The following is a 25,990-nucleotide window of genomic DNA, read 5'->3' as shown; positions in this document are numbered from 1 at the left end:
ATCACAAACCAAATTTAATCTGGTAATTACATAATTTAAATGCATTTAAACTAATTTGAGTTCATGGTTTCTCAATTATTAATAGTAAGGGCCTCTCTAACGGGTGTCTATTGGGTAGTCAGTGAGATGTACTTCAAATGTTAAATTTTTGAAAATGTAAGATTAATTAGGAAAAATGTATAGATGTAAGGAAGGATAATAATGATAGTGTATCTATATACATCACTGATTACATGGAGTTTAGGTTTATTAACGAATGTCCATTGAACACTTGTCAAAAAAAAAACCCTAATAGTAAAAGTAACATACTAATAGATCATGTAAGCAATAAATATTAACAAGCTATTAATTGTAAAACACAAAAAATAAGATTTCGGATTCAGTGTTTCTGGAATTACCATAAAAGAATTGTTGGATTCAGGGTTGCTGTAATTATCGGTACAAATTGCATTATACAATGTTCAAACTATCACAACACGTGCATCCACGAAAACAATAATTAGAGTTCACGGTTTCTTAATTATTAATATTAAAATTAACAGACTAATAGATCATGCAAGAAATAAATGTTAACAAGCTATTAATAGTAAAATACAAAAAATTAAGGTTTTGGATTCACTGTTTCTGCAATTGCCATAAAAGAATTGTTGGATTCAGATTTCTACAATTATCAGTACTAATTGCATTATATAGGATACAATTAAACCCGGCCCGGCCCGGCCCGGCGGTTCGACCGGTCAACCCGGTGAACCGGCCATTGAGCCGGGCCGGTTAGCTAATTGGATCGTTTTGACAACTAAACCGTTGACTTTTCAACGGACCGGCGGTTCAACCGGTCAAACCCGGAGAACCGTCCGGTTTTATAGGAAACCGGGTTTGCATGTTAAAAATGTTTGGAAGAAAGATGCTGGAGTGAAGCTTCGAACCAACGACCTCTTGTATTGAAGGAAATGCAACAACCGCTGCACCAACAGCTCATTTGTTTAACATTTAGTCTTTTTTTATATTATATATTAGACTTATTCTTATTTTAATTTTCCAAAACATTATTTATTTGGAATCTTTTAATAAATTTTATTACTCCCGAGACTCTATAAATTATGAAATGAATTTAAAAAATAACATATCACATAATTCATTCTAAAGGCAAATATCGTTCCTAATAATTCTTTGCATTTAAAATTCATAAATAAACTAGATAATTATACTTAGATAAAATTTTATTCTTGAAATTTGATGGATTATTAATTGCATTTAGGTTTTGTTAATTCTTATAAGAATTAATGATTCTATAATAAATTAGACTAATTGAGCATTTACTATGACATAATTTATTATAGTTTTAACCATATAAAAAATTATGAAACATAATATTTAAATATATTTCGTGACCCACCGGTTGAACCACTCACCCACTGGTTGAACCAGTAACCCGTTCACCCACCTCTTTCGCCGGGTTCCCCTCCGGGCCGGGTTTAATAACTATGATACAAACTATCACATCACATGCATCCACTAAAACAATAAATGTCCTTACTAGAATAATTGTATGGAAAGCATAACAAATTTTGCCATACATCCAGAGTTGTATCCGACAATTAAATCTGTCCATTTGAATACAAATTATAACTGCCCTGCGGTTAGTTCAGCCAGTCATGTAGTCCTTCTTTAAGGTATTGACCAGTATTCGAATCTCGTAATTATCGTATTCAGAGTGGGTTGGGGCGCCCTCTCTCGAGCCACAGAAAAATTAGTCAGGTCGAAAGCTCGAATACTCTCTGTATCATAAAAAAAATAATACAAATGATAGCTATATAAATCATCAATTGTATGGTAAAATGCTCTGCCAATTGTAGACAAATCCAGACACTACCCTATCCTCCCAATAGGGGCACCATCAAGAGTCAAGTCAGAGTCAATTCAGTATAAGTGAGCAAGCAAAAGATGACAACATTTTGACAAAAAAAAAAAAAAGAAGATGACAACATTTTTGCCATAAAGACTATGAAAGTCTATTAGTCAATGTTAAAAAAGGACAAAAGAATTTGCCTATGTTAACTGTTGGATGATGACGTAAGATAGGCGCCCCAACTTTTCCGAATGCTGACGCAATGATATACGAAGCCTTATGACGAAGAATCTTTCCGACAACGCATAATATATGTCCTTAAGATAGAAGATTATATGCCTTCAGAGAGTGGATTATTTAAAATATTGTTTAGAATAATTACCGTATCATTTTTTATGCTGTGATATATATGAGATAAAAATATGATTAAAAAATAAAAAGGTATATTCAAAAATATGTTTACGATGTAAGTAAATAATTAGAGAGTTTATTTGAATTGCAAATTTTTAAAGTTTTTGTAAAAAAAAAAAAAGAAATATGTGAAGAGAATTTTTATGTGAAAACTCGCAATCTAGAGTTTCCTTACACACTCTGACACTCCTGCAATCCTCTGGACGGTTGACGACTTCAGTTATTTACATATTGGAATTAAGTATTAAATTTTTCTAGAGGGATATTATATACACTATTAATATTGGATGAATGATAACTATGTCATGAATTCAATAGTGATAATATATACACAGTTAGTATACATAAGATATATTCTTAAAATAGTACATCCATTCCATTATGGCACATCTATCCCCCAACTCTCACACATTTAATTGAATCTTTTCGTTCTTCCTTTGGGCTGTTTGATTGACAAACAAATATAGTAAATAGCAAAGACCACTAAAATCAAAAGGTGATTCTTGTAGAAATAGGTGAGAGCTCATTCATCAAGCATACTAAAATCATGGTACTTTTTTTTTACTAGTGTTACATCAAAGAAACAATCAAAATTTTATTATGAAAAGCAAAGGCCAAAAAGTTCAACAGTGTTATTTTAGTATCAATTTCTATTAAAATATGTTATTATAAACAAAAGCAATGGGGGGTGGAAATGTTAATAGAGTATGTTATCTGCTTTCAAAATGAGATTAATTTTCCAATTATAAGCTACATGTGAATAACACCAAAAAAAAATTACCATGACACCACAAGATGAATCTTATTAGTTTTACTATTACGAAAAGTTCAAGCATAAATATGTTCATATATGGCCGGTGTTTCGTACACTAATAATAAAAAGAATTTAGTAAAAACAATACACAATAGTAATCCTTAATCTATATAAACAAAGATATTGTTATCGTTAGGTATATGCAAAATTGATATTCAAAACTATAATTTTTTTTAAAGCACAACATAAAAATTAGATAAAGCACAATTATTATGGTATTAAGCTCAAACTAAAACAACTTTTTAGAGACAAATTCTTTTTTTTTCCTTTTAAAAATGCTTAACTTTAGGCCTCATCATACAAAAAAACAAAATGAAGTATAAATTGATCAAAGTTGCAAAAAATAGAAAAGTTTTAGACACTTGCATCTGAAAAAAACAAAGAGGAATACTTATAATTTCTGATATCCTTAACAGCCATAATAAGAATAATATTGTGGTGTGAAAAAATTATATAGAAGTCTTGCATATGTGTATGTGAAGACAAATATGAGAATACAAAACCGATGCATCGTATAACAAAAATGTTATTAAGGAGAGAGTGTCTATATATAAATATAACTTTTGCACATATGTCATGAATCCAATATTGATAGTGTATGATGATGCATCAGATTTACTCCACACACACACATATATATATATGTATATATATGTATGTATGTATGCGTATGTGTATGTGTGCCATGCATCAAATAATAAAAATATATATACTGTCAGTGTATAGAAGATAAGTCATGCTCAAATTCAAACCAAGCCTCATCTACAATAGGATGTTTAATTGAATGAAATTTTTAAAATGCGTGGACAAAAAATTTTGTAGTTAAAGGGAAGCAGTTTAGGTTCAATTTGTATTTAAGCAACTATTTTTTTTTATTAGAAACATCATAACCTTATTTCAATTTCATAGGATTTGCAATAAATGGAAGAAAATACACCACAACATATAGCAAACACAAACATATCTAAATAATTAAAAAAGATTACAATAGATTTGGAAAAAATTTAAAAAGATTACAATTGCAAACTCCGAAATACATTCCAATATATAAAGATTAGTTATAGCTCAATGGACATCTGCGCGTATCATCAATCATTAGATTTACTAATCAATTTTTTCAAACCCAAATATCAGGTTGAGCAATGAAATTTAAAATTAAAAAAATTCCAGATTTGACGGATCTAAATGAAAAAACTCCAGTATAACAAAGAAACGAACAAAAAGACTAAAATGACTCACACTAAAATATCTTTGAAGAGAAGAAAACTTTCATTAGCACAGTCTTATGAGAGACTTCAAACAATCCCTTATAAAGACTTACACTTGACATGGTTTAATCATCACATTAGTGCGGGACAGGGTTTAATCATCATTCAAGTTTTATAATTGCATATAAACTCCTTACGTAGTCCAACATTGGACATGGTTTAATTATCAAATTAGTACGAGGACACAGTTGAATTGCTAAAATATGCGCAACTTTATCCCCAGAATCCATTGAACATCAACATGAATTTGTTCTAACAAAACCAATCGCACATATTCAATGATAAGACCTAAATTAGAGAGAATATCATCATCATGCAGCTGCAAAAGTTAAGTAACTGTTTCGGCATCACCGCCAAGAATAAAGCTTGGGATCAGAAGGTTTCGAGATAGCTCTTGCAGCATATGCTTCAGCCAATCCCGCGTTCACCAAACCTTCAAATTCCTTAATTAAGCCAGCAATGAGATTCCCTTCATGATCACGAATGGCGACACCAATGTCGAACACTTTGTTGAGTGCAGAATCAGAGGCATCAAAGTTAACTTTAAACTGCTGGGAAGAACATTGGACGTGGTTTAATTATCAAATGAGTATGAGGACATGGTTTAATCATCATCCAAGTTTTGTAATTTGCCAAAGGAAAATATGAAAGTTAAGTATGATATTTTTATTTTATCTCCTTATGCCTAGATTTTAGATATCTCCACACATAATATTTAGAAAAATCTTTAAAAATCTTAGGCTATTTAAAATTAAAATAGAATTTTTTTTAATGGATGCCCAATAGACACTTATTAGCACAACCAGATAAAATTTAACTTACTATGTTAATACACAGAATCGCAATTAATGCGCCTTCTGCATTTAGATGCTTTTTTAAATTAATTACAATTTTCTAGAAAAATAACCTTTGATTTGCCAAAGACAGGAAAGAACATAATATGAATTACCATTAAAAGTACAGAGTACAATTAGGAATCATCTAAAACTTGCCATACTTCTTGGATGACTATATATTGCCTTTAAATTTTCTTATTTTCCAAAACAGGAAAAAACGAAAAATAAAGTACAATTAGGAATCATCTAAAACTTTCCATACTTCTTGGATGACTATATATTGCCTTTAAACTTTCTTATTTCCCAAACAGAAAAATAAAAAGCAAGTACTATATAATAAGCCTAAAGCCCCCCAGGAAGCGTAACACCTCTTGATAAATTAATCTCACTTTTCTTTGCCCTTCCTTAATCTTCCTTACTCTTGTTTCCAGGACTAGTTGGCTTGGAACTTCTCTCATGTCTTTATTATTCTGAAAAAAATATAAAAAGAAATTGAAGACATGCATGGGGAATTCTTAGTATCTTTTTGTAGTTTGCCACGATGAAAATTGTATTGCCAAAGATTTTGTCCTGCTTTAATGCCCTTTTGAGCAGAAATTCCAGAGAGCAGTGCAATGATGACGAAGAACCGTTTCTTAAATCTGCAGACGAAGATGCATTCTCTACTGCTGGAATTTGGAGCAAACTTGGATTCCTCTGGCTTAATCCATTGTTCAAGAAAGGGCATCTTGAAAGACTTGAGTTTCAGCATGTTCCTACCATCCCACAATCAGAGGCCGCTGCTGAAGCTTTTTCTTCACTGGAGGAGTCTCTTGGTAAACAGAACCCCAACAAAACCTCGTTGTGGAAAGCCATACTCCATACTCTCTGGAGACCTCTTGCTCTGAATGCTATTTTTGCCGGTATAACTACTATAGCAAAAATCTTCATTCAACCTTACCATGAAATTGAACTTTAGTTTGCTAACTTGCCTGTGTGATCATTGTAATATGTTTCTAGGTGCCAACACAATTTCTTCGTATATCGGCCCCTTGCTGATCACAAGCTTCGTAAAGTTTCTATCAGAAAAGGATGATGCTTCGGAAAACTGGCACCAGGGTTTGGTTATAGCATTGATCTTCTTTTCTGCAAAAACAGTGGAATCAATGTCCCAACGGCAGTGGTATTTCGGTGCTCATCGAATTGTAATTAGACTCAGGGCAGCTCTTATGGTGCTGATATACAAAAAATCTTTGTCAGTCAAGTATGTTGGAATGAGCACTGGGAAAATCATTAACTTGATCGACGGAGATGTTGAAAGGGTTGGAGATTTATGTTGGCACATTCATGAGATTTGGTTGCTCCCAGTTCAAGTTACTTTGGCCTTGGTAATCTTGTACTGGAATCTTGGTGCTGTTCCTTCTTTTGCTGCACTTTTAACCACAATTCTTGTGATGTTGAGCAACACTCCCCTGGCTAAAGTGCAAAAGCAGTTTCATACCAAGATCATGGAGGCCAAAGACTCAAGAATCAGAGCCACTTCAGAGACATTGAAGAGCATGAGAGTCTTGAAGCTTCAATCTTGGGAGTCAACTTTTTTGGAAAGGCTGCTTCAACTCAGAGGAATTGAGAGAAGTTGGGTAAAGAAGTACTTATATACATGTTCAGCAGTTGCTTTTCTCTTCTGGGCATCGCCAACTTTGATTTCAGTTGTCACATTTGGGGTATGCATCATTTTAAAGGCACCATTAACATCAAACACGGTTCTTTCAGCTCTTGCAACTTTCCGGATTCTACAAGATCCTATCTACAATCTACCAGAGCTTGTCTCTATGTCTGCTCAAGCAAAAGTTTCTCTTGACCGGATACAGAACTTCATCACAGCAGAGGATGATGAAAACTTGCCAATAGGTGATCCTGCTCCTAATTCATCAGGAGTAGCAGTTAAAATTGAAGCTGCAGAATATGCATGGGGAACAGATGATGCAAAGAAGGCCACGATCACGATCACTGGTAAAATAAGAATCATGAAAGGTCACACAGTGGTTATTTGTGGTTCTGTTGGATCTGGTAAATCAAGCTTACTCTTCAGTATACTTGGAGAGATTCCTAGGATTTCTGGTGCAAGTGTTAAGACTTGTGGAACAAAAGCTTTTGTGCCGCAAAGTGCTTGGATTCAAACGGGAACCATCCAGGATAATGTTTTGTTCGGCAAGGAAATGGATAGAGATTTTTACGAGGAAGTTGTGAGAGCATGTGCTTTGAACAAAGATTTTGAGATATGGCTTGATGGAGATTTGAGCAGAGTGGGGGAAAGAGGAATTAATCTCAGCGGAGGACAAAAGCAGAGGATTCAATTGGCAAGAGCAATTTACAGTGACTCAGATATAGTTTTACTTGATGATCCACTCAGTGCTGTTGATGTGCATACTGGAACTCATATATTCAAGGCAAGAAAAAGTCTTTTAAATAATTGACTACCATTCAGTTGGCTCTAACTTTTTCTTTTCTGTTTGCAAAGTTAACTAGATCTGGTTTAAACTTTTCAATTGTTTAACAGGAATGTATAGAGAAACTCTTGGCTACTAAGACTGTAATTTATGTCACTCATCAGTTGGAATTTTTGGATGCTGCTGACCTTGTTCTGGTAAGTTAACAGTTAGTTCAATGAGGTCTAAGGTTTATGCAAATTCAATAACTATTTCTTACTTTATATGCATAATCTGGATACAGGTGATGAAAGATGGAAAAATTGTACAATCAGGAAATTATCATGATTTAATTGCTGATCCTGACTGTGAACTTAATAGACAAATCGCAGCTCACACAAAAACTCTGGATGAAGTAACCACAGTCCAACAGTTTAATCGATCACCCAAGGACAACCATCAGGACAATCAAAATGAAATTACCGGAAAAAAGTTTAAAGACTTCAATATGAATTCCAGGCTTTTGGAGAAGAATCAGCAAGAAGAAGCAAAATATGGCCGGGTTAAATGGCATGTTTACTCAACATTTATCACCTCCGGATACAAAGGAATGCTGGTTCCTATTATCCTTCTGTGTCATATCCTCTTCTATGGATTGCAGATAGGCAGCAATTACTGGATTGCTTGGGCAACAGGGGAAGAAGGCAGGGTCAGCAGTGTACGATTGATTGGAATATTTGCTTTGTTGTCTGCTGGAAGTTCCCTCTTTATTTTGGGTAGGGCAATTTTGCTGTCAACCGCTGCAATTGAAACTTCTCAGCGCCTTTTCCTTGGAATGATAACTTCCATTTTTCGTGCGCCATTGTCATTCTTTGACTCTACACCTTCAAGCAGAATTCTTAGCCGGGTTAGAAACTTTTTAACTATTGAAGTTCATTTGTTACTATTTCCTCAATATTTGCACTTTCAGCTTAAAATCATTCCGAAAATGTTTCTTTTTGTTCATTAGTCTTCAACAGATCAAAGCACTGTGGACACGGATCTTCCCTACAGAGTAGCTGGATTAGCCTTTGCTCTTATCCAGCTATTGAGTGTTATTGTCCTTATGTCCCATGTTGCATGGCAAGTCATTTTCCCGTTCCTCATTATTCTTGCCATTTCGATATGGTATCAGGTAAATAAATTTCTCTTCCAGATTCCAGAACTTGTTGCATAGAAGTGATAGTACGAATATGACAAAGTTCTATACTATCAATGTATAATATATGTTCACCAAAATGTGATTTGTGAAATGCCAATGCTTTTCTTGCAGGATTACTACATTAGTACAGCTAGAGAACTAGCGAGGATGGTTGGCATTCAGAAAGCTCCAATCCTCCATCACTTGTCAGAATCTGTTGCTGGGGCTGCAACAATTCGCTGCTTCAATCAGGAGGATCGCTTTTTAAAAAAGAATTTAGATCTCACTGATAATTATTCTCGTGTTGCCTTTTACAACTCTGCAACAATGGAATGGCTCAGTATCAGGATAAACTTCCTCTTCAATCTTGTTTTCTTCCTTCTCCTCCTCATTTTGGTGAACCTTCCACGGTCTGCAATTGACCCAAGTAAGTGTTTCCTTTCCATTAATTTGCGTCTAGTTGGCTGATAAATATAAAACCATTTAGATTAAACAACTACGAGAGGGAAATTACTAATCCAAGACAAATTTGCAGGCACACTTTTGTTCTAGTATTCTTAAAAATATTTCTTCCTGATTCTACCTTAAGACGGGATGATTCCCCTTCGATGAGTAGAGGAAACTGTTGAAACCTGACCTTGACTTTTGGTTTCTTGTACCAATTCCTAATCCCAATTATCTCTGGCGGTAACAGGTTTGGCAGGACTCGCAGCCACCTATGGTTTAAGTTTAAATGTACTCCAAGCTTGGGTAATATGGAACCTCTGCAATGTTGAGAACAAAATGATATGTGTAGAGAGAATTCTTCAATTCACTAACATTCCCAGTGAAGCTCCCTTAGTGATTGAAGATTGCAGACCACAACCTGCATGGCCGCTCCACGGAAAAATTGAAATTGAAAATCTCCATGTTCAATACAGTCCTTCTCTTCCAAAGGTTCTTAAAGGAATCAACTGCACTTTTCCTGCTGAAAAGAAAATTGGAATTGTCGGAAGAACCGGAAGTGGAAAGTCCACTTTGATCCAAGCTCTATTCAGGGTGGTGGAGCCTTCAGATGGGAGGATTATGATAGATGGCCTTGATATCTGTAAGATTGGTTTACAGGATTTGAGATCCAAATTGAGTATAATCCCACAAGATCCAACTTTGTTCCAAGGTACCATAAGGAGCAATGTCGATCCATTACAGCAGTATCCGGATCATGACATCTGGGAGGTAAGTTGAAAAGTTGTGATTCATTTTTACAATCTGGAACCATATATGTGGAAAATAATCATCACAGGATAAGCTGATCCATCAGGTTTTGCGCAAATGCCATCTAGCAGAGATAGTAATGCTGGATCAAAGGCTTCTTGATGCACCAGGTCTGCTTCCAATAAATGATTTAACTGCTTGGGATGAATAAACTTTCTCTGTAATCCATCATCCTCACCTAAAAAAGGAATGTACACACTCAAAAAAGGAAATGGAAAGAATCAAAACATCTAGCCACATTTCAATACTATTTTGCTCGATTGATTTATATCTAGTCACCTGAAACAGTTGCAGAAAGTGGAGAAAACTGGAGTGTAGGGCAAAGGCAGCTCGTTTGCCTGGCTAGGGCATTGTTACAGAAGAGGAGAGTACTAGTACTGGATGAGGCAACATCTTCAGTGGATACTAGGACTGATAATGTGATCCAGAAGACGATAAGAGAAGAAACAAGTCAATGCACAGTACTAACTGTGGCTCATCGAATACCCACAGTTATTGACAATGACATTGTTTTGGTTCTTGGGGAAGGTAAGCATATTGAAGAAAATAAAGCCAGAGCCAAAATTTACAAGCAAACTTCAGCTGAACAAACTAGATCATGCACCTTCATATGCATTTAAGGCAAAGGTCCAAAATATGGTTGACTTTAGTCAGATTGAGCAGGAAAGTCACTTTATATAACTAAATTGTCTCGAAGATTTCTTGCGGTCTAGCCATGTTTTTGTAACACACATCACTGAGTCACAGTTCATTGAAGCATGATGCAACAGGCACAATTTTTCAAATGGAAGAAAGTGAAGTGAACTAAACCATGACTAATATCTCTCCAATTGCATTGTGCATATATGAAGATTTGCTTTGAATTTCCTCATTATGGTCATCTTTGTTGATGCAGGAAAAATTGTTGAGTACGACACTCCAGCACGGTTGTTTGACAATAAATATTCAGCATTTTCAGAGTTGGTCACAGAATTTTTGAGAAGATCATCCTGAGTGACTTCACCTTTCAAACAATAGGGATGCATGTATTAAGAAATCAATTACTCCACTTTGTTGCTCTAGTTTGCTTTTTTGTCAAAAAAATAAGAAAAAGGAAAAGCTCTAGTAGCTGTACAGGAAAGGGGGGTTGAGTTACTCTGGTTATCTAAAACAGACATGGCACAGGCATACAACATCAAGACCAAGTGCCAAAGCAAGAAGCAGTTCAGAGAATCAGAGGACACAACACTAGAGAAAAAATATTAGTAAATCATATATAGCTGTTTTCTTCAAAATTAGATCTTTTTCCTTATAAAAAAATTAGTATGTTTAATCTATATTGGTTATTAAATCACAATTTACAACTCAGTTAAAGTAGTTAGGCTTGGTTGGATGGATGCTTATTCAGACAGATGCAAAGAAGCCATACTGGTTATTACATCAATATTTATCAAGAACTGTGTTTGTAAATGCTGAAGACTGTTACCAATATTAGAACTTGAATGAACTCGAAAAACTCGAAAGTGACTACTTCGGGATGCTACTTGAGTACCCTAATCAGATACTGCTTCAAAAAATCGATCTTTTTTTTTTCTTTTTTGTTTCTATTAATTTTTTCGTTGCTTTCAGGACAAATTAGGCATCAAACTGCCAGCATAGAGGAAGAACATTTTTCCCATGCATTGGCAAGTTTTCAGTCTTATAAACAGTAACACAAAATCGTAGTACTCATATGTCATAAATTATAGTGTGTGTGTGTGTCATATAATCCACCAATAAATTGGCTTCATTCATACCCATTTACTTTACTTTAAAAATGGAGCACAACTTAATTTACTATGTGTTTATGCGTGCAATGAAATGGTCAAATTCATCACTAGAGTGACTTTTATTTAGATTTTGGTTAAAGTCGATATATAATCTTAAGGGAAAATTGCGCTAATTGTCCCTCACGTATCACTGAAGTGAAAACTCAAAATGAAAATGAGTAATTTGAGTACTTAATAAATAAAAAAACGGATCAATTTTGGTCTCTAATCACTTCTCCATTTGAATTTTTAGCAGAATTAGTCATTTACACATCATGTGGCCAATTTTTAAAGGGTAAAAATGCTATGTCACTCAGTGTTAACCAAAACGTAAAGGACCAACCACTATTTTTCTTCCATCTCCTTCAATTCTTTAATTTTCTAAACCCCACTACCACTACGGCAGTGGTCCACCACTTCTCCACCACTAAAACAGGCGACAACGAGTGGAACGACACATAGGAAACAGCCTGGCTCCGTGACAACCTCGTGGGAAAGACCACCATTTTGTATTCTGGTGGTGTTATGCGCTTGTTTGCCACATTGGTCGTGCCGGATAAAGCAAACAGTCTTTGAATCATGTGTGGCGGATGGAAGCGTCGGCTACCAACGGCTAGCCTGACAAGCATGAACTCTTGCTAGCAAATTTTAATGCCAAGGGAAGCTTGGATTTTTGAGTGGGCAGAGTAATAACTGTGGCTCTTCTTCGTCTTCAGTTCGGGTTTCTGGAACTTTTTAACATGAATAATGGTACTAAAGTATCAGTTTATGCCTTAGATATCAACTAAGGTAGGTAAAATTTGTTGTAGATTCATGGAATCCTGAATGTTGGCAATTGGGGACTATTGTTTCCTGTTGGTATCATCATAGAAAGGCACTTGAGAACATATCCTTGCGCACACCCCCTGTGGTGTGGTTTCATCTTCATGTTTTTTGCCAGTTATCTGCCTATGTGATTGGGGTTGCCGGTTGGGGCACCGGTTTGAAGCTTGGAAGTGAATCTAAGGGTTTTTAGTACTCTAATCATCGGAATATTGGGATTGCACTCTTTGCTCTTGCCACGGTGCAGGTAGTTCATGATAGAGTTTCAATTACCACGGTGATGGTTGAGGTGGTGGGCCTGGTGGCGGTGGTAATGAGGTTTAGAAAATTGAAGAATTGGAGGAGATGAAAGAAGAATAGTCGTTGATCCCTTACATTTTAGTCTAACATTAGAGTGATATGCCAATCTTACCCTTTAAAAATTGGTCACATGATGCGCACGTGATTAATTCCGGCAAAATTTTAACGAAAAAGTGATTAGGGATCAAAATTGATCATTTTTTATTTATTAAGGATTTTTTTCGTAACGGTACATTACAAAATTTATTAGGGATTCAAATTACTCATTTTCATTCTAAGAAATTAAATTTTCACATTAGTGATATATGAAGAACGACTAATGCAATTTTCCCTAATCTTAAATTAGTAGCTGGTGAGGCAATAAAAATCTTCCACAAGGAATAGGGTAAATTAACCTTTGTTCAAACCAAAGAGATCAAATACACAAAAGTTTCCTCGAAACAATGGTTAAGAAGTCCAAACATAATTCCTCCTTGTTTTTGTTCAAACGTCGTTAACCATGATACGATATGGCCTTGTATTGATACAACTCTCTTCAAATATCTCTTGGAAAAACAGAATAGGACTGAAAATCAAATGATGAAAAGATTAAATAAAAAAACATAGTAATCCTGTAAAAAATAATCATGCTACTAAAAGTTATACAGCTTAATTGACACTTGTTACCTTCCAATTGTTTGGTGTAAAATTTTTTTTAAAAAAAATCCTTAATTGAAATCTAACTCAACAATATTAATTGATGGACCCAAATCAATAATCAAGCATAAACCCATAGAAAAATATTTAAGAAATTAATTAAGAGGCAAAGGAAAATTCTTTCTATTATTCGAACGAGGCCGCAACCACTTTTATAAAACATACAAAGAAACGAAACTGACAATGGACAATTCTCCACCCAAAAAAAAAAAAAAAAAAAACTCTGAGGCTACTCTACTCTATAATATATATATATATATATATATATATATGTGTGTGTGTATATATGTGCGGCTGACCTCTACCAACCCTAGTTTTGGATTAATCCCACAATGACTACAACTCACTTTACTAACCAATCTCCTAATGACACGTCTCAACTAATACAATAGGTTTGGTTTAATTATTTCTAACCTTGCCTCCCTTAAACCCAAACTTCTCAAACATAAATATGCCCAACATCTTTTTCAACTTGACAATGTCTCCATTTTCAATGGTTTGGTAAAAATATCCACCACTTACTCTTCAGTTTTATACTAATCTGTTTCAATTTCTTTCTCTCGAACCAACTAACTACTGTATGAAATGATATTTGCTATCAATGTGCTTGCTATGCCCATCTTGAAACGATATTTGAGATTTGGTTCGTTGTGTCCATCTTGAATTTCTTCAAAATATCCCTTGCATATTTCTTTTGAGAAATAAAAGTCTCAAGAAAAAATGACATGAGACTCATATTTGTCATCTCAAATTGCTTAATCATGACTTCCCTAAACTCCGCAATTATCTCTAAATTATTTCTTGTAAAAATCAAACCATCTACATACAAGCACACCATAAGAATATCACCACGGACAAAAGATTTAATATATAAAGTGTGCTCATGCTGCCACCTCTAAAAACCACAAGCAAGAAAATAAGAGTCAATCCTTAGATACCATGTCCTAGGGACTTGTTTCAATTCATACAAGGCTCTCTTCAATCTCTACACTTTTTATTTTTTTTGACTTCTATCTGTTCTCAAAATTTTAATTTGCAGCCCACTTGCTTCTCAACAAAATTCTTAAAAATTTTAAAAGTGTCACAAGTATCAGATTTTTACTTCAAAAATACAACCAACTTTTCTACTAAAATCATCAACAAAGGTATTAAAATACCTTCTACCACTACCAGAAGACACCTTCATAGAGTACAAATTTGAATGAATAATTTCTAATGCTCTTTTGGTTCTTTAGGATTTGCCTGTTTGAAATGATTCCCTATGTTTCTTTCCCAAAATACACATATTACAAAATTTATCATAACTCTTGATACTAGACAACCCACCAACCATTCTTTTACTAGTAAAAATTTTAAATTGCCAAAATTTAGATGACCAAATTGCATATGTCACAGCTAATTATGTTATCTATCATTGTAATTAGACAAAATAATTTTTCAGTATTCAAATTCAATGAAAATAAGCGATTTAAAGTCATTGACACATTCGCAGTAAACCCAGTATTTTTGTCAAAAATAGTACAAGTTTCATAGACAATTGGCCTATACTCAATAAATTATGATGCAACCTAGAAACATAGATAACATTAGAAATAAAACAAGTAGACCCATTTTTTAGGCCAATAGGGATTTTTTTGTTGTCATGCACTAGTAAAACAGTGTTATTTTCAAATTTAATTTCACCATGGATAGATTCATCTAACTCAACAAATAATTCTTTCTTGCCAGATATGCGATTACTACAACCCATATTTAAGTACCATTTACTTTTATTAACCACGTCCCCAGAATTACAAGCCAGCAACAAAGTCTTTGACTTTTGATTATTATCCTGAATCTGATTATTAGCAACATTAACCTGAAAATTCCCATTTACATTTTCTCCAAATCTACATTCAAACTATCTATTGCCAATTTTTTCACAATTATAACATTAAATCCTCTATCCAAAATTATTCTAAAAATTATTCTGATTAAAATTATTTTCTTTGGCAAAAGTATCATCTCTGCCTCTACCAAAATCACCTCTAAAAGTAAAATTCTTATTTCTACCATGTCCAAGATTTGACGTACCTCCTCTGCCTCTCTTGTTATAGCCACGACCATCTCTATTCACTACAAGAAAAACTGCTTATAGAGGCGCATCAAAATGTCACAAGTCACGCTTTATTGAGGCACTTAATATATTGAGGCACATACTTAGTGTGCCATGTAAAACCTATGTCACAAAAGCTTTTTAAGGCACAATTAAGTGCCACGACACAGGAAACAATTCAGACATTTAGAAGTGCCAACACAAGGTTATAATGGTTACACCAAAAAATGCCTTAATTGGGATTCAACTTTCAAGAACTCAACTGATTTAGAGGCACAAAACAATGCCATCTTAACTTTAAGTTGACACTTAAAAATGCCTTAACAGTCCATTCTTGAGATAGTAGTATTTGTCACAAAATGGTTGTTATTGAGGCATACAAGTATGCCACTATATAGCTTAATGTAGATACTGGCAAATGCCTCTATATCAACCTTTAAAAGTATTTTAAAATGCCTCAAAAACCTGCTGTGTAACAAGAAAATTTCTACTATGAAAAACCCTTTTCAAGACACTTTCAGGTGCCTCAATAGACTGGATTTTTTTTTTCTTTTTTATGTCCAGCCACAGGTACTGCTGTGAATATAACATTCCTATTGTGTCAATATAATCATACATTCATATTGGATATCTCACATTCAATGACCAAAACCAGCAATATTTGATTGAAAATCCACTTTCAAATTGTCACCATAACTAATGATTACAATTAAAGTACTTATAACTCCTAGTAGTTTTCCAACCAACCAATTAAACTTTCATCCTTGCAAAAAAAAAAACATAATATTTGTTTTAACATTCATCAAACAGCTAGAATGTCCTACTAATTGTTTGCCACGATTTCACCTAAATAGCACCAGATAAATTAAAATCAACTAAACCGCTATTAGACCAACTTCTTGTAATATGTGCAGCAACACTTTGTCCTTTTACAGTTAGAGCACTTCCATATAAGTGGATAAGTATCCATATGCTGCAACACCTTGTCCACTTTTGAATTTCAGCACATCAATCTTCGCAAATTTTTACCTATAGCATAAGTATATTATGTATTAAAATCTATCGTAATTATCGAATGAAACAAACATATGAGATATTAACAGTTAACATAATTTGAAAGCTAGAAAAGGAAAAACATACTAGTTTTGTTGGCCAAGCTATAGGAGCACCAATTGAATCAGCAATTGTCTGCAAAGGCACATAAGGCCTAATCAAATGCTCATCACGTTCAACCACAACTTGAACTAGCACTTCACACCAATTCGAACCTAGTGGTTGGCCTCCAACTATTGTAGAAGGATCAAGGGATTGAAGCCGTCCAATTGCCACAACTTTTGTTGGCTCATCTAAGCTAAAAAGAGAAATCCAGTCTCCCTCCTACATGAAAATGCAAAACTCGAAACATCAGAAAACTAACCATATGCAAATTAGTCACATCAAAATTCCAGTCCATACTTCTACAAAAGTCCACAACTACTCAAGAGTAACATGTAACAAATATAAAAATAACTAAACTAAAATTGCTTTCAAATTGTAATAGCAAAACATATCTACATGGTCGGACCATTTCAAGGAAATCCCTTTCAAGCAAAACAGCAAAAGTGTTACTAATGTTGATACAGCCAGCAGCGCATATCAAATGTCTATCGAATAGCCTTTGGGATACTTAGTTAGCATATTTCCATCAACTCTACGCTTCAGTCAGATTGGAGAAATTAAAAGCTTCAACATTACAGTTCAAGTAATAAACACAGCACAGAGAAATGTAATCTTTGGTCAGCATCATCTTAGTAATCTTTGGTCATTCATGCAAAGAGTAACATGAGATAAAAATAAAAATAAATAAACTAAAATTGCTTTCATATTGTAATACCACAACATGCCTAAATATCAGATCATTATCAAGCAAAGAGGGCTGGCATTACCGAACAAATATATTAAAAAACTTACTTTAAGAGGTCTAAGACTGGAACTTGAGGTTGAGATATGATTAGATGATGTTGAAGTGATTCTTGATTGATTCAGCAAGTTATGACCATTTTGTTGCTCTAAATAAGCTTTCAGGTTAGCAAGTTCTCTTGCTTGATCTTTAATTTGTTCCTCTTGCTGAGCGAGCAAATTTTGCCTTCATCTCTAATATTTCATGTTTTTGATCCAACACTAGTCGCTGAGATCCACTTCGACTAGGTTCATCACCCCACACATCAGTTGGACATATACCAAAACCATACATCCGTGCATGCCCATGCTTGTCTTGCCCAACTACTTGTGCAAATACATCATTTTTTCCAATAGGATCTTCAGTATCAGGAGGCAATTGACTAACCTTTTCATTCATTGCAAGCTGCAAAAGGGTAAAGAGTAAGACAATGATTACATTTGTACAATCCTAATATAGATTAGAAAGTAATGGATAGATCTTTCTAATATATTTTAAAGCAAGTAAACAGCATAATGAAAGATTTTACTTACCATAATATTAGCTGCTGCACTACTAGATGGGTTTCCTTTGTTATCAGTGTAGCAGTGATTGAACATTTCAACTCGTGAAGGATTGCGGCCTAATTTTTTCTTCTGTATCAAAAAGAATTTTTGTTTAAACAAATTGAAATAATATTAAATAAAGCATAATAGAATAGCCAGAAATGTTTACCATGTTTGCTCGAATCTGGGCAAATGATTTCTTCCCGGTATTATGATTCGTGGTCTTCATTGCCCTTGCATTTTTATTTTTTTCACTAGTTTTCTATATCACATACAAATAATTTAGAAATAACTCTAAAATACTGATATACTATTACATAAAGGGAATATACATATACCTTTGTTTCTTCTAACTCCCAATAATCAGCAATGACTTTATATTGATCTTTTACCACTCTCACATCTAAATTGAGCATTTGAGTTTCAACTTGTATATTTGGCTTGTAGTATGTTGCTTTAATCCATGCCTTCCAATTCCTCCAATACTTGCCCAAAGCACGAAGAATCCAAATTTTTGCACTGGGAGGGACATCAAATTTTTCCTACAATATATTTCATGTGCTTAGATTCCACCCATCATATCATAAATAACTAACAAATATTGATACAAGTTTTAACTGATTTAAGCTTTATTACCTTGACAATCTTTAACATGTCTTTCTTCCGAGAATTGTCAATTTTTCGCCAATCTTGGACGTCAATTGGGGCATATGAACCATTTCTTGATATTGTACCCAAGAACTCTGTAAATCTTGATTTATTTTTGCCCACTGGTTTGCCAAGTTTGTTGAATTTAACTTTATAACGATGAGATGTAGGCTGACCCCAAACACTTGTCATATATGTTGGCCCTCGTGTTTTTTTTGCCTCCACATCACCATCAGTCTCATCATCTAAAAAAATAAGAACAATATTTATTAGTGTATATGCAATAATATACTTAAAAATCTCAAATGCTCTTGCTAATACCTGTATTCTGAAGCTCTTCCACTCTTATAGACTGATTTTCCATATGCTCATCAATTGGTTCATCAATAAGTCGGCTGCTGCTGGAATTTCTTCGTTTCTTAGTCCTAGCCATGTCTGAACAACAAACTCAATTCATGTAACATTTAGTCAATTTAATAAAGTTAATAAACTACAACTAAAATTCAGCACTTGCAATGTAAAAATGAAACTTCAGCAAGTAAGAAGAAATAAATAAATAACTAAACAACATTACTAGCTAAGTAAACAGCATCTTGTTCCAAAATTATAACATGGTACATCAATATTAGGCATAGCCAGAGATAATTTGATAAGTCTACATGCAACAAATTAATAAAACATAGAATCTACAGTGGAAGCATATCATGAATTTGGCCTAATTGGAATCAATCCGACTCCTTGAACATCATCACGGATGTAGCTAATATCTCCATTGTCATCTTCCAACTGTATGTTTGAAATTGGACTTTGCAAGTACATGTCCACATCACCCACATGATCCATGTTGTACTCAGCTCTTGGTCTTGTGGTGATAACAACATGCCACCCATTTTCAAGAGGATCTTCCACATAAAATACTTGTGATGCTTGAACAGCAAGAATATAAGGTTCATTGTGCCGCTTTACATTCGAAAAGTTCGCTAACATGAACCCATCCTCATCTTGCTTTAGCCTTTTTCCTTTGGAGACCCAATCACATTCAAATAACAACACTTTTCGACCTTCTCTGTAGTCTAACTCAATGATGTTAGTCAAAATTCCATAATAATCCAAATCACTCAAAATTGGATTATTATCTTTTGCACTTGCAAAACTCGAGGTTGTGGCATTAACCATGACTCCACTATTTTGTGTTTTTCTTTTTTTCTCCAACTCTCTTGTATGAAATCGAAAACCATTGACAAGCAGTCCTTTGTATTGTATCCCAACAATATTTGGACCCTTAGCAAGCTGCTTCAAATCCATAAGTAATGTATCTCCCTTGCATTCTATACTGTGCTCAATCTGTATTACATATAAGAACATTAGAGACAAATTTGTAGTACAAACACAGCTAATAACTAGCAATGTTTAATAACATACATGATTGGCAAACCAAGATGCAAAATTCTCACTATGCATGAGTTCAATAACATGTTTTCCAGCTCGGGGATTCCTTTCTTGAATCAATTGATAATGCTGGCTGCAATTACAATATTCAATGAGCTCTAGATAACTTTGAATAGGACATTTTTGAAATATTATTTACTTACTTGATATAGGGATTGACATGGTCACAATTGAATAGGACATATTGATGTGCTTTTCTCAAAATCTCATCACTGAATTTAGTGGGAATTCCTTTGCCTAATGGACGAGTTGACATTGAGAACAAATCTAGTCCAGTTGAAGAACTTTTAGCGACATCTTCATTTCTGTTTGATCGATTCAATTTTGTCTCCACATAATCAGCCAAGAAAAATGAACAAAATGTCAAGCACTCTTCTGCTATATACCCTTCAGCAATGCAACCTTCTGGTCGACTTTTGTTTCGAACATAAGACTTCAAGGTGCCCAAGTACCTTAGAAGAAATATGATATCATAAGACTTCAAGGTGCCCAAATAAATAAATAAATATTAAGATTATTAATTTAATTCAGAACACATACCTTTCAATAGGATACATCCAGCGATAATGGACTGGCCCTCCAATTTTTGCCTCGGTGGCCAAATGGATAGATAAATGCACCATGATAACAAAAAAAGATGGTGGAAAGATTCTCTCGAGTTGACAAAGTATAATAGCAATCTCCATCTCCATGTGGACTAAATCTTCAGCACAAAGGACTTTAGAGCACAACTTTCGAAAGTACCTACTCAATTTAATCAATGGAGAGCGGACTGCCTTCGATAATGTTTTTCTCAAAGCTATTGGCAACAACTGCTGCATCAAAATATGGTTATCATGGCTCTTAAGTCCATAAATTTTGACTGGCTTCACTTTCACACATCTAGATATATTAGCTGCATACCCGTCCGGTACCTTCACTTTTTTTAGCACTTTACAGAAAATTTCTTTTTCCTTCCTGTCCATTGTAAAGCAGGCTGGAGGCAAATAAAATCTACCATTTTCTTTCTCAACTGGATGAAGTTCCGGCCTTATACCCATGTCACGTAAATCACAGCGTGCAGTATAATCATCCTTGTTTTTATCCAGATTCAACAATGTCCCAACAATGCAATCACAAATATTCTTTTCAATATGCATGACATCCAAATTATGACGAATTAAATTATCTTTCCAATAAGGAAGATCAAAGAAAATGCTCAACTTTTTCCAACTGAATGGCAATGTTGGATTATCATCAACTAATTTTCCAAATCTGATTTGAAAATTTTTCAATTCAGATAAAATTGTAGACCCCATCAATTTTTCAGGAGCTCTCCCATGTTCTTCCTTTCCATTAAAAGCTCGAGAATTCTTCCTAAAAGTATGAGCCGGATCCAAAAATTTTCTATGGCCCATATAACAATCCTTATGCCTTAACCGTTGCGAAGTTGTGTGTTTATGACAAACAGGGCATGCATATTTTCCTTTAGTACTCCAACCGGATAAAATTGCATAGCCAGGAAAATCACTGATAGTCCATAATAATGCTGCTCTTAATTGAAAGTTTTGTTTGCAAGATGCATCATATGTATTGATCCCCATCTCCCACAATTCTTTCAATTCTTTGATTAGAGGTTGTAAATATACATCAATATCATTACCAGGAGCATGTGGACCTGGTATCAACAATGACAACATTAAATATGGCTGTTTCATACACATCCAAGGCGGTAAATTATAAGGTATCAAAATCACCGGCCATGTACTATGAGTAGAGCTCATACTTTTGAATGGATTAAATCCATCGGAAGCCAATCCCAACCTAACATTACGAGGATCCTTAGAAAAATCTGTATGCTGATAATCGAAAGTTTTCCAAGCTGGGGAATCAGCAGGGTGCCTCATATAACCATCCTTAGTACGACCCTCCGAGTGCCATCTCATATGCTTTGCAGTTTTAGATGACATAAATAAACGTTGCAACCTGGGTTTTAGTGGAAAATGCCATAAAACCTTACGTGTGACTTTTCTTTTCTCACCGGATGGATCATTTTCTGATGCTTCCCATCTAAGTTCTTTGCATGTTTCACAACAAGTTCTTTTTGCATTTACCCCCCAATACAAAGTGCAATCATTAGGACAAGCATCATACTTTTCATATCCAAGTCCTAATTCTTTCATTAATTTTTCAGACTCATAGTAAGATTTAGGCAATTTTTCCATGGCTTCAGGAAATGCTTCTCTTAACAAATCAAGAAGCATATCAAAGATTTTGTTACTCCATTTACCCAGACACTTCAAGTGAAGCAAGCGAATTATGAACGAAAGCTTGGAAAAATTTTTACAACCAGGGTAGAGTTCTTGTTGAGAATCATCAATTAACTTATAAAACTTTTCAGCAACTGAATTCGGTAGTTCCTGATTAGATTCAAATGTACCAGCCATAGCAGGATCTTGTTGAGGTATTCCTAAGGCTTCATGAACTAGACCATTCATGTCATCACCTATATCAGATATGTTATGAGGAACATTGTCTGAGGTCTGTATCGGTGCAGAAGAGTATACAAATTCCCCGTGAGCTACCCACTGTGTGTATCCCTTAAGAAATCCAAACACCTTCAAATGAATTTTTGCATCTGCCCTAGACACACATACTCCACATTTACATTCTGAACATGGACAAGCAATCATTCCATTCCCATGACTTGAATGCTTAAATGCATAGTTTAAGAATAATTCCAAACCCTTTTCAAATTCACCACTTCTTCTATCTTTCCACATCCAACTCTTATCCATATTTTTAGAGTTATCAAATATTTACTCATCAAACAACATAAAGGAGTGTTAATGAGTGAGTACCTGAAATAATGCATTTTATATGAGATAACAGCTAAAATAACCAATAATTTTGTAATTTATTGCAAGATAGATTAAATTAGACTTAAATACTCAATTTCATATCAGCAAACCTTTGTAATGTATGAACACTTTTAATAGCAAAATTCAAATAATAAATTACCAACTGCTATATTCAAAAGCAAATTAGAACAAGACTAATCAGGCATGTGAACGTATAAAATTAGACCAATAAAGGAATGTACCTGCTCAAGAGAGCCAAAGTTTAGCACTTTTCGTCCGTCAAATACTTACCAGCAAATATAAACCTGTCCAAAATAAAGTAAAAGCAACTACCTTGAGTAAATTTTAAAACAGGACCTATTGCATTTTTACACCAATTGCTTAAGCTTTCAACAAATTATAATAGAGGTCTTAATTACGGTTTAGAAAAGAGGAAAATAGAAAGAAATTGAAAAAAGTAAAAGAAAATACTAGCAATTACTTCTCCCCGTTCTCCTATATCTCACTTTAGATTGATTAATCCATTTCTTAGGTCGATTTAATCAAACAAATACAGAATTAAAAAAAGTCATTGCATCTATTGCCTTGGCTATTATTTCATATGTTTAACGGTGCTGCAACTAGGCAAAACATTGAACTTCCGTGGCATCCAAGTCCTAAGAGAAGTGACAATCTGAGCATATAAGATTTTATATAGATATTTCATTATATGTCAAAGTGCCACATGTTAATGGCAAATGACAAAATCTTATGTGTTCCTTTCCAGACAGAAACTCCAAAAAGCAAACTAATCAGAAAACAGAAATCTTTGAGAGTCAACCAAATCAGCTAAGATTATGAAATATGCCTACCATTTAACCAAAAGGAACCAAAAGGGTACAATCCACATAGTTCCAAGGAACCAAAAGGGTACAATCAGATCAGGTATGTCCTAAAATCATCCAGTGTGATGGAACGCGAATATGCATATAAGGCGGATGATAGAATAAACAGCCTCTCTCTCTCTATAGTAATCAATTGCCTGCAGATACGTGCTTCCAAATAATAGAAAGGCACAAAAATGATCTAAGAAAGCATCAAGGAAGCCAAAGAAAAGAGCAAACTTGTTAGTCCAGTCCCTGCAATCTTGCCTACACTGTTATCTTTTCCACCAGATTGCGCTGCAATTACAGAAACAATAATGTCACTTAAACTGTAACGGCCGGCACAGTCACTGGGGTAGCCGTGAATGCAAAATTGTAAAAAGAAAACAAAGGAACGGATTGCGCTAGGAGAGACTAATCAAACAGGAGTATTTGTCCACATGTCAATCACCATTCCCTGTTTCCAGACTCTTCATGACTTTTTCACGTACCCAATAATAAAAAAAGATAGGAAAGATGATACTGATAAGTTCAAGCATGCTACAAATTTGCTTTTCAGTACTTCATGATTCATATTCTGTCAATGACAAGTAAAATAACAGGCTCCTGAGCTTTTTTGGGAACATGTAAATTACAACACCTTTCTTGATCACGAGACAGTGAATTTCCTGGAATACTGCCTCTGTTAATTTTTAGCTTGTATTGTCATCAAATGTTCCATAGCTTGTGCGCAAGGTAGCTAACATTAACAGGCTGTTAATGTCATCAAGTTTTTCACTTGTCAAACCAGTTCTTATTGGCTGTTTTATCGGGCATCAATTTTTGCACCATTAACAGAGTCACAGATATTGACATGTTATTGGAGGAAAGCAGTAGCAATAAATCAACGCCAAAACATGATTTATAAGATTCAGTCCTGTCTAAGCAATAACTATTACGTGTGTTTCACCTGGTAATTTCTTATCTAAACAATATGAGACCCCTTTTCTTTCCCCCTGTGCTGGCCAAAACACACCCAAAAAGAAAATGCGAAGGAGGCCACCAATGCCTGCCAAATCACTGCCGCACGGATGAAAGTTTTATTATGTGTGTGTGTGTGTGTATATATATATATACAACAAAAAGCAGTCGCAGCTATATTACAATTGCCTGTTTAGTCTTTTTCCTTCTTTCATTTTTCGTGAAGGGAAGACTATTGAAAGGGAAGACTATCAAATTTTTCAATTTCCACACTGCAAACTGGCACTTTTAAGTTTTAACAGCGGGCATAACTTATTAAAGAGCAGACCCAAATTTAACCAAAAAAAAAAAAGAGAGCTGTATATAAACATACCTCTAATTTCAAACACAATAGAGTAAGTGATGATAGTCCTACAATCCTTCAATCGACACAACATGCAATCCACAAAATTAGGAGCAACTTCATGAGATTGAGTTAGGATCCACCATAATCAACATGAATTTGAGAAATCAAAAGAAAAGAGATTGGGAGGATAGAGAGCTAGTGAGAGCCGGCAATGATTTTTGGAAAAATTTGAGGGAAGAGGACCGAGAGAGAGTGAGTGCGGGAAAGAGATGGGTCAATGAAAAATGAAAGTTTGGAGATGGTAGATTGGTAGAGGACCGAGAGGGAGAGTGAGGGAGAAAGACCGGCGTTTGTGATTTGGGATTTGGGGATTTGGGATTTGGGACAATTTTGCCGGTGCTCTTAGGCGCCAATTTGGAGCATTTTTCTGTTTTTTCATGAAACAATTTGCCGCTTCTTTTCATGGATAATTTGGGATTGTTTTTCCTTCTATTAGCTGTTGAGGCACATCTCTAAAATGCCTCTACAAATATTTTCTTTATATTCTTTTATTTTCAGTTTTTCTTATAAGATTTGTCTCTTATACATTGTCTTTTTTTATTTAATTAATAAGTGTTAGTATGGCAAAAACTACCTAATGCCTTAATAAGTATTTATTTGAGGCATTTACTTAATAGTGC

At 34.6% G+C, this 25,990-nt stretch overlaps 1 protein-coding gene and 1 long non-coding RNA gene across 2 annotated transcripts; one reads left to right on the top strand and one right to left on the bottom strand.

Annotated features, from left to right (window-relative positions):
- The first annotated feature begins 5,577 nt into the window (after positions 1-5,577).
- LOC113750155 (putative ABC transporter C family member 15) lies at positions 5,578-11,103 on the top strand. The gene is made up of 10 exons (XM_027294103.1): positions 5,578-6,080; positions 6,178-7,607; positions 7,718-7,804; positions 7,891-8,493; positions 8,596-8,760; positions 8,899-9,193; positions 9,461-9,981; positions 10,067-10,130; positions 10,309-10,548; positions 10,916-11,103. Exons 1-10 carry the CDS (start codon positions 5,720-5,722, stop codon positions 11,011-11,013), a joined length of 3,864 nt encoding a protein of 1,287 aa, XP_027149904.1. The 5' UTR covers positions 5,578-5,719; the 3' UTR covers positions 11,014-11,103.
- Positions 11,104-16,635: 5,532 nt separating this feature from the next.
- Positions 16,636-23,422, bottom strand: LOC113748595. Its single transcript, XR_003464420.1, has 3 exons — positions 23,384-23,422; positions 16,861-17,097; positions 16,636-16,749 (listed from the first exon to the last, which is right to left on the bottom strand). It is a non-coding gene; the product is annotated as an uncharacterized LOC113748595 (long non-coding RNA).
- Positions 23,423-25,990: the final 2,568 nt, after the last annotated feature.

This window comes from Coffea eugenioides, chromosome 10 (assembly GCF_003713205.1).
Source record: "Coffea eugenioides isolate CCC68of chromosome 10, Ceug_1.0, whole genome shotgun sequence".
Taxonomy (NCBI): Eukaryota; Viridiplantae; Streptophyta; class Magnoliopsida; order Gentianales; family Rubiaceae; genus Coffea; species Coffea eugenioides.
The sequence above is the reverse complement of the archived record's forward strand: the minus strand, read 5'-3'. Positions and strand labels throughout refer to the sequence as shown.

Coding starts and splice junctions, on each gene's coding strand:
- LOC113750155 (XM_027294103.1), top strand. CDS start 5,720: ATGAAAATTGTATTGCCAAAGATTTTGTCCTGCTTTAATGCCCTTTTG. Junction 8,494..8,595: donor CAAGCAGAATTCTTAGCCGG/GTTAGAAACTTT, acceptor TTTGTTCATTAG/TCTTCAACAGATCAAAGCAC. Junction 9,194..9,460: donor ACGGTCTGCAATTGACCCAA/GTAAGTGTTTCC, acceptor TGGCGGTAACAG/GTTTGGCAGGACTCGCAGCC.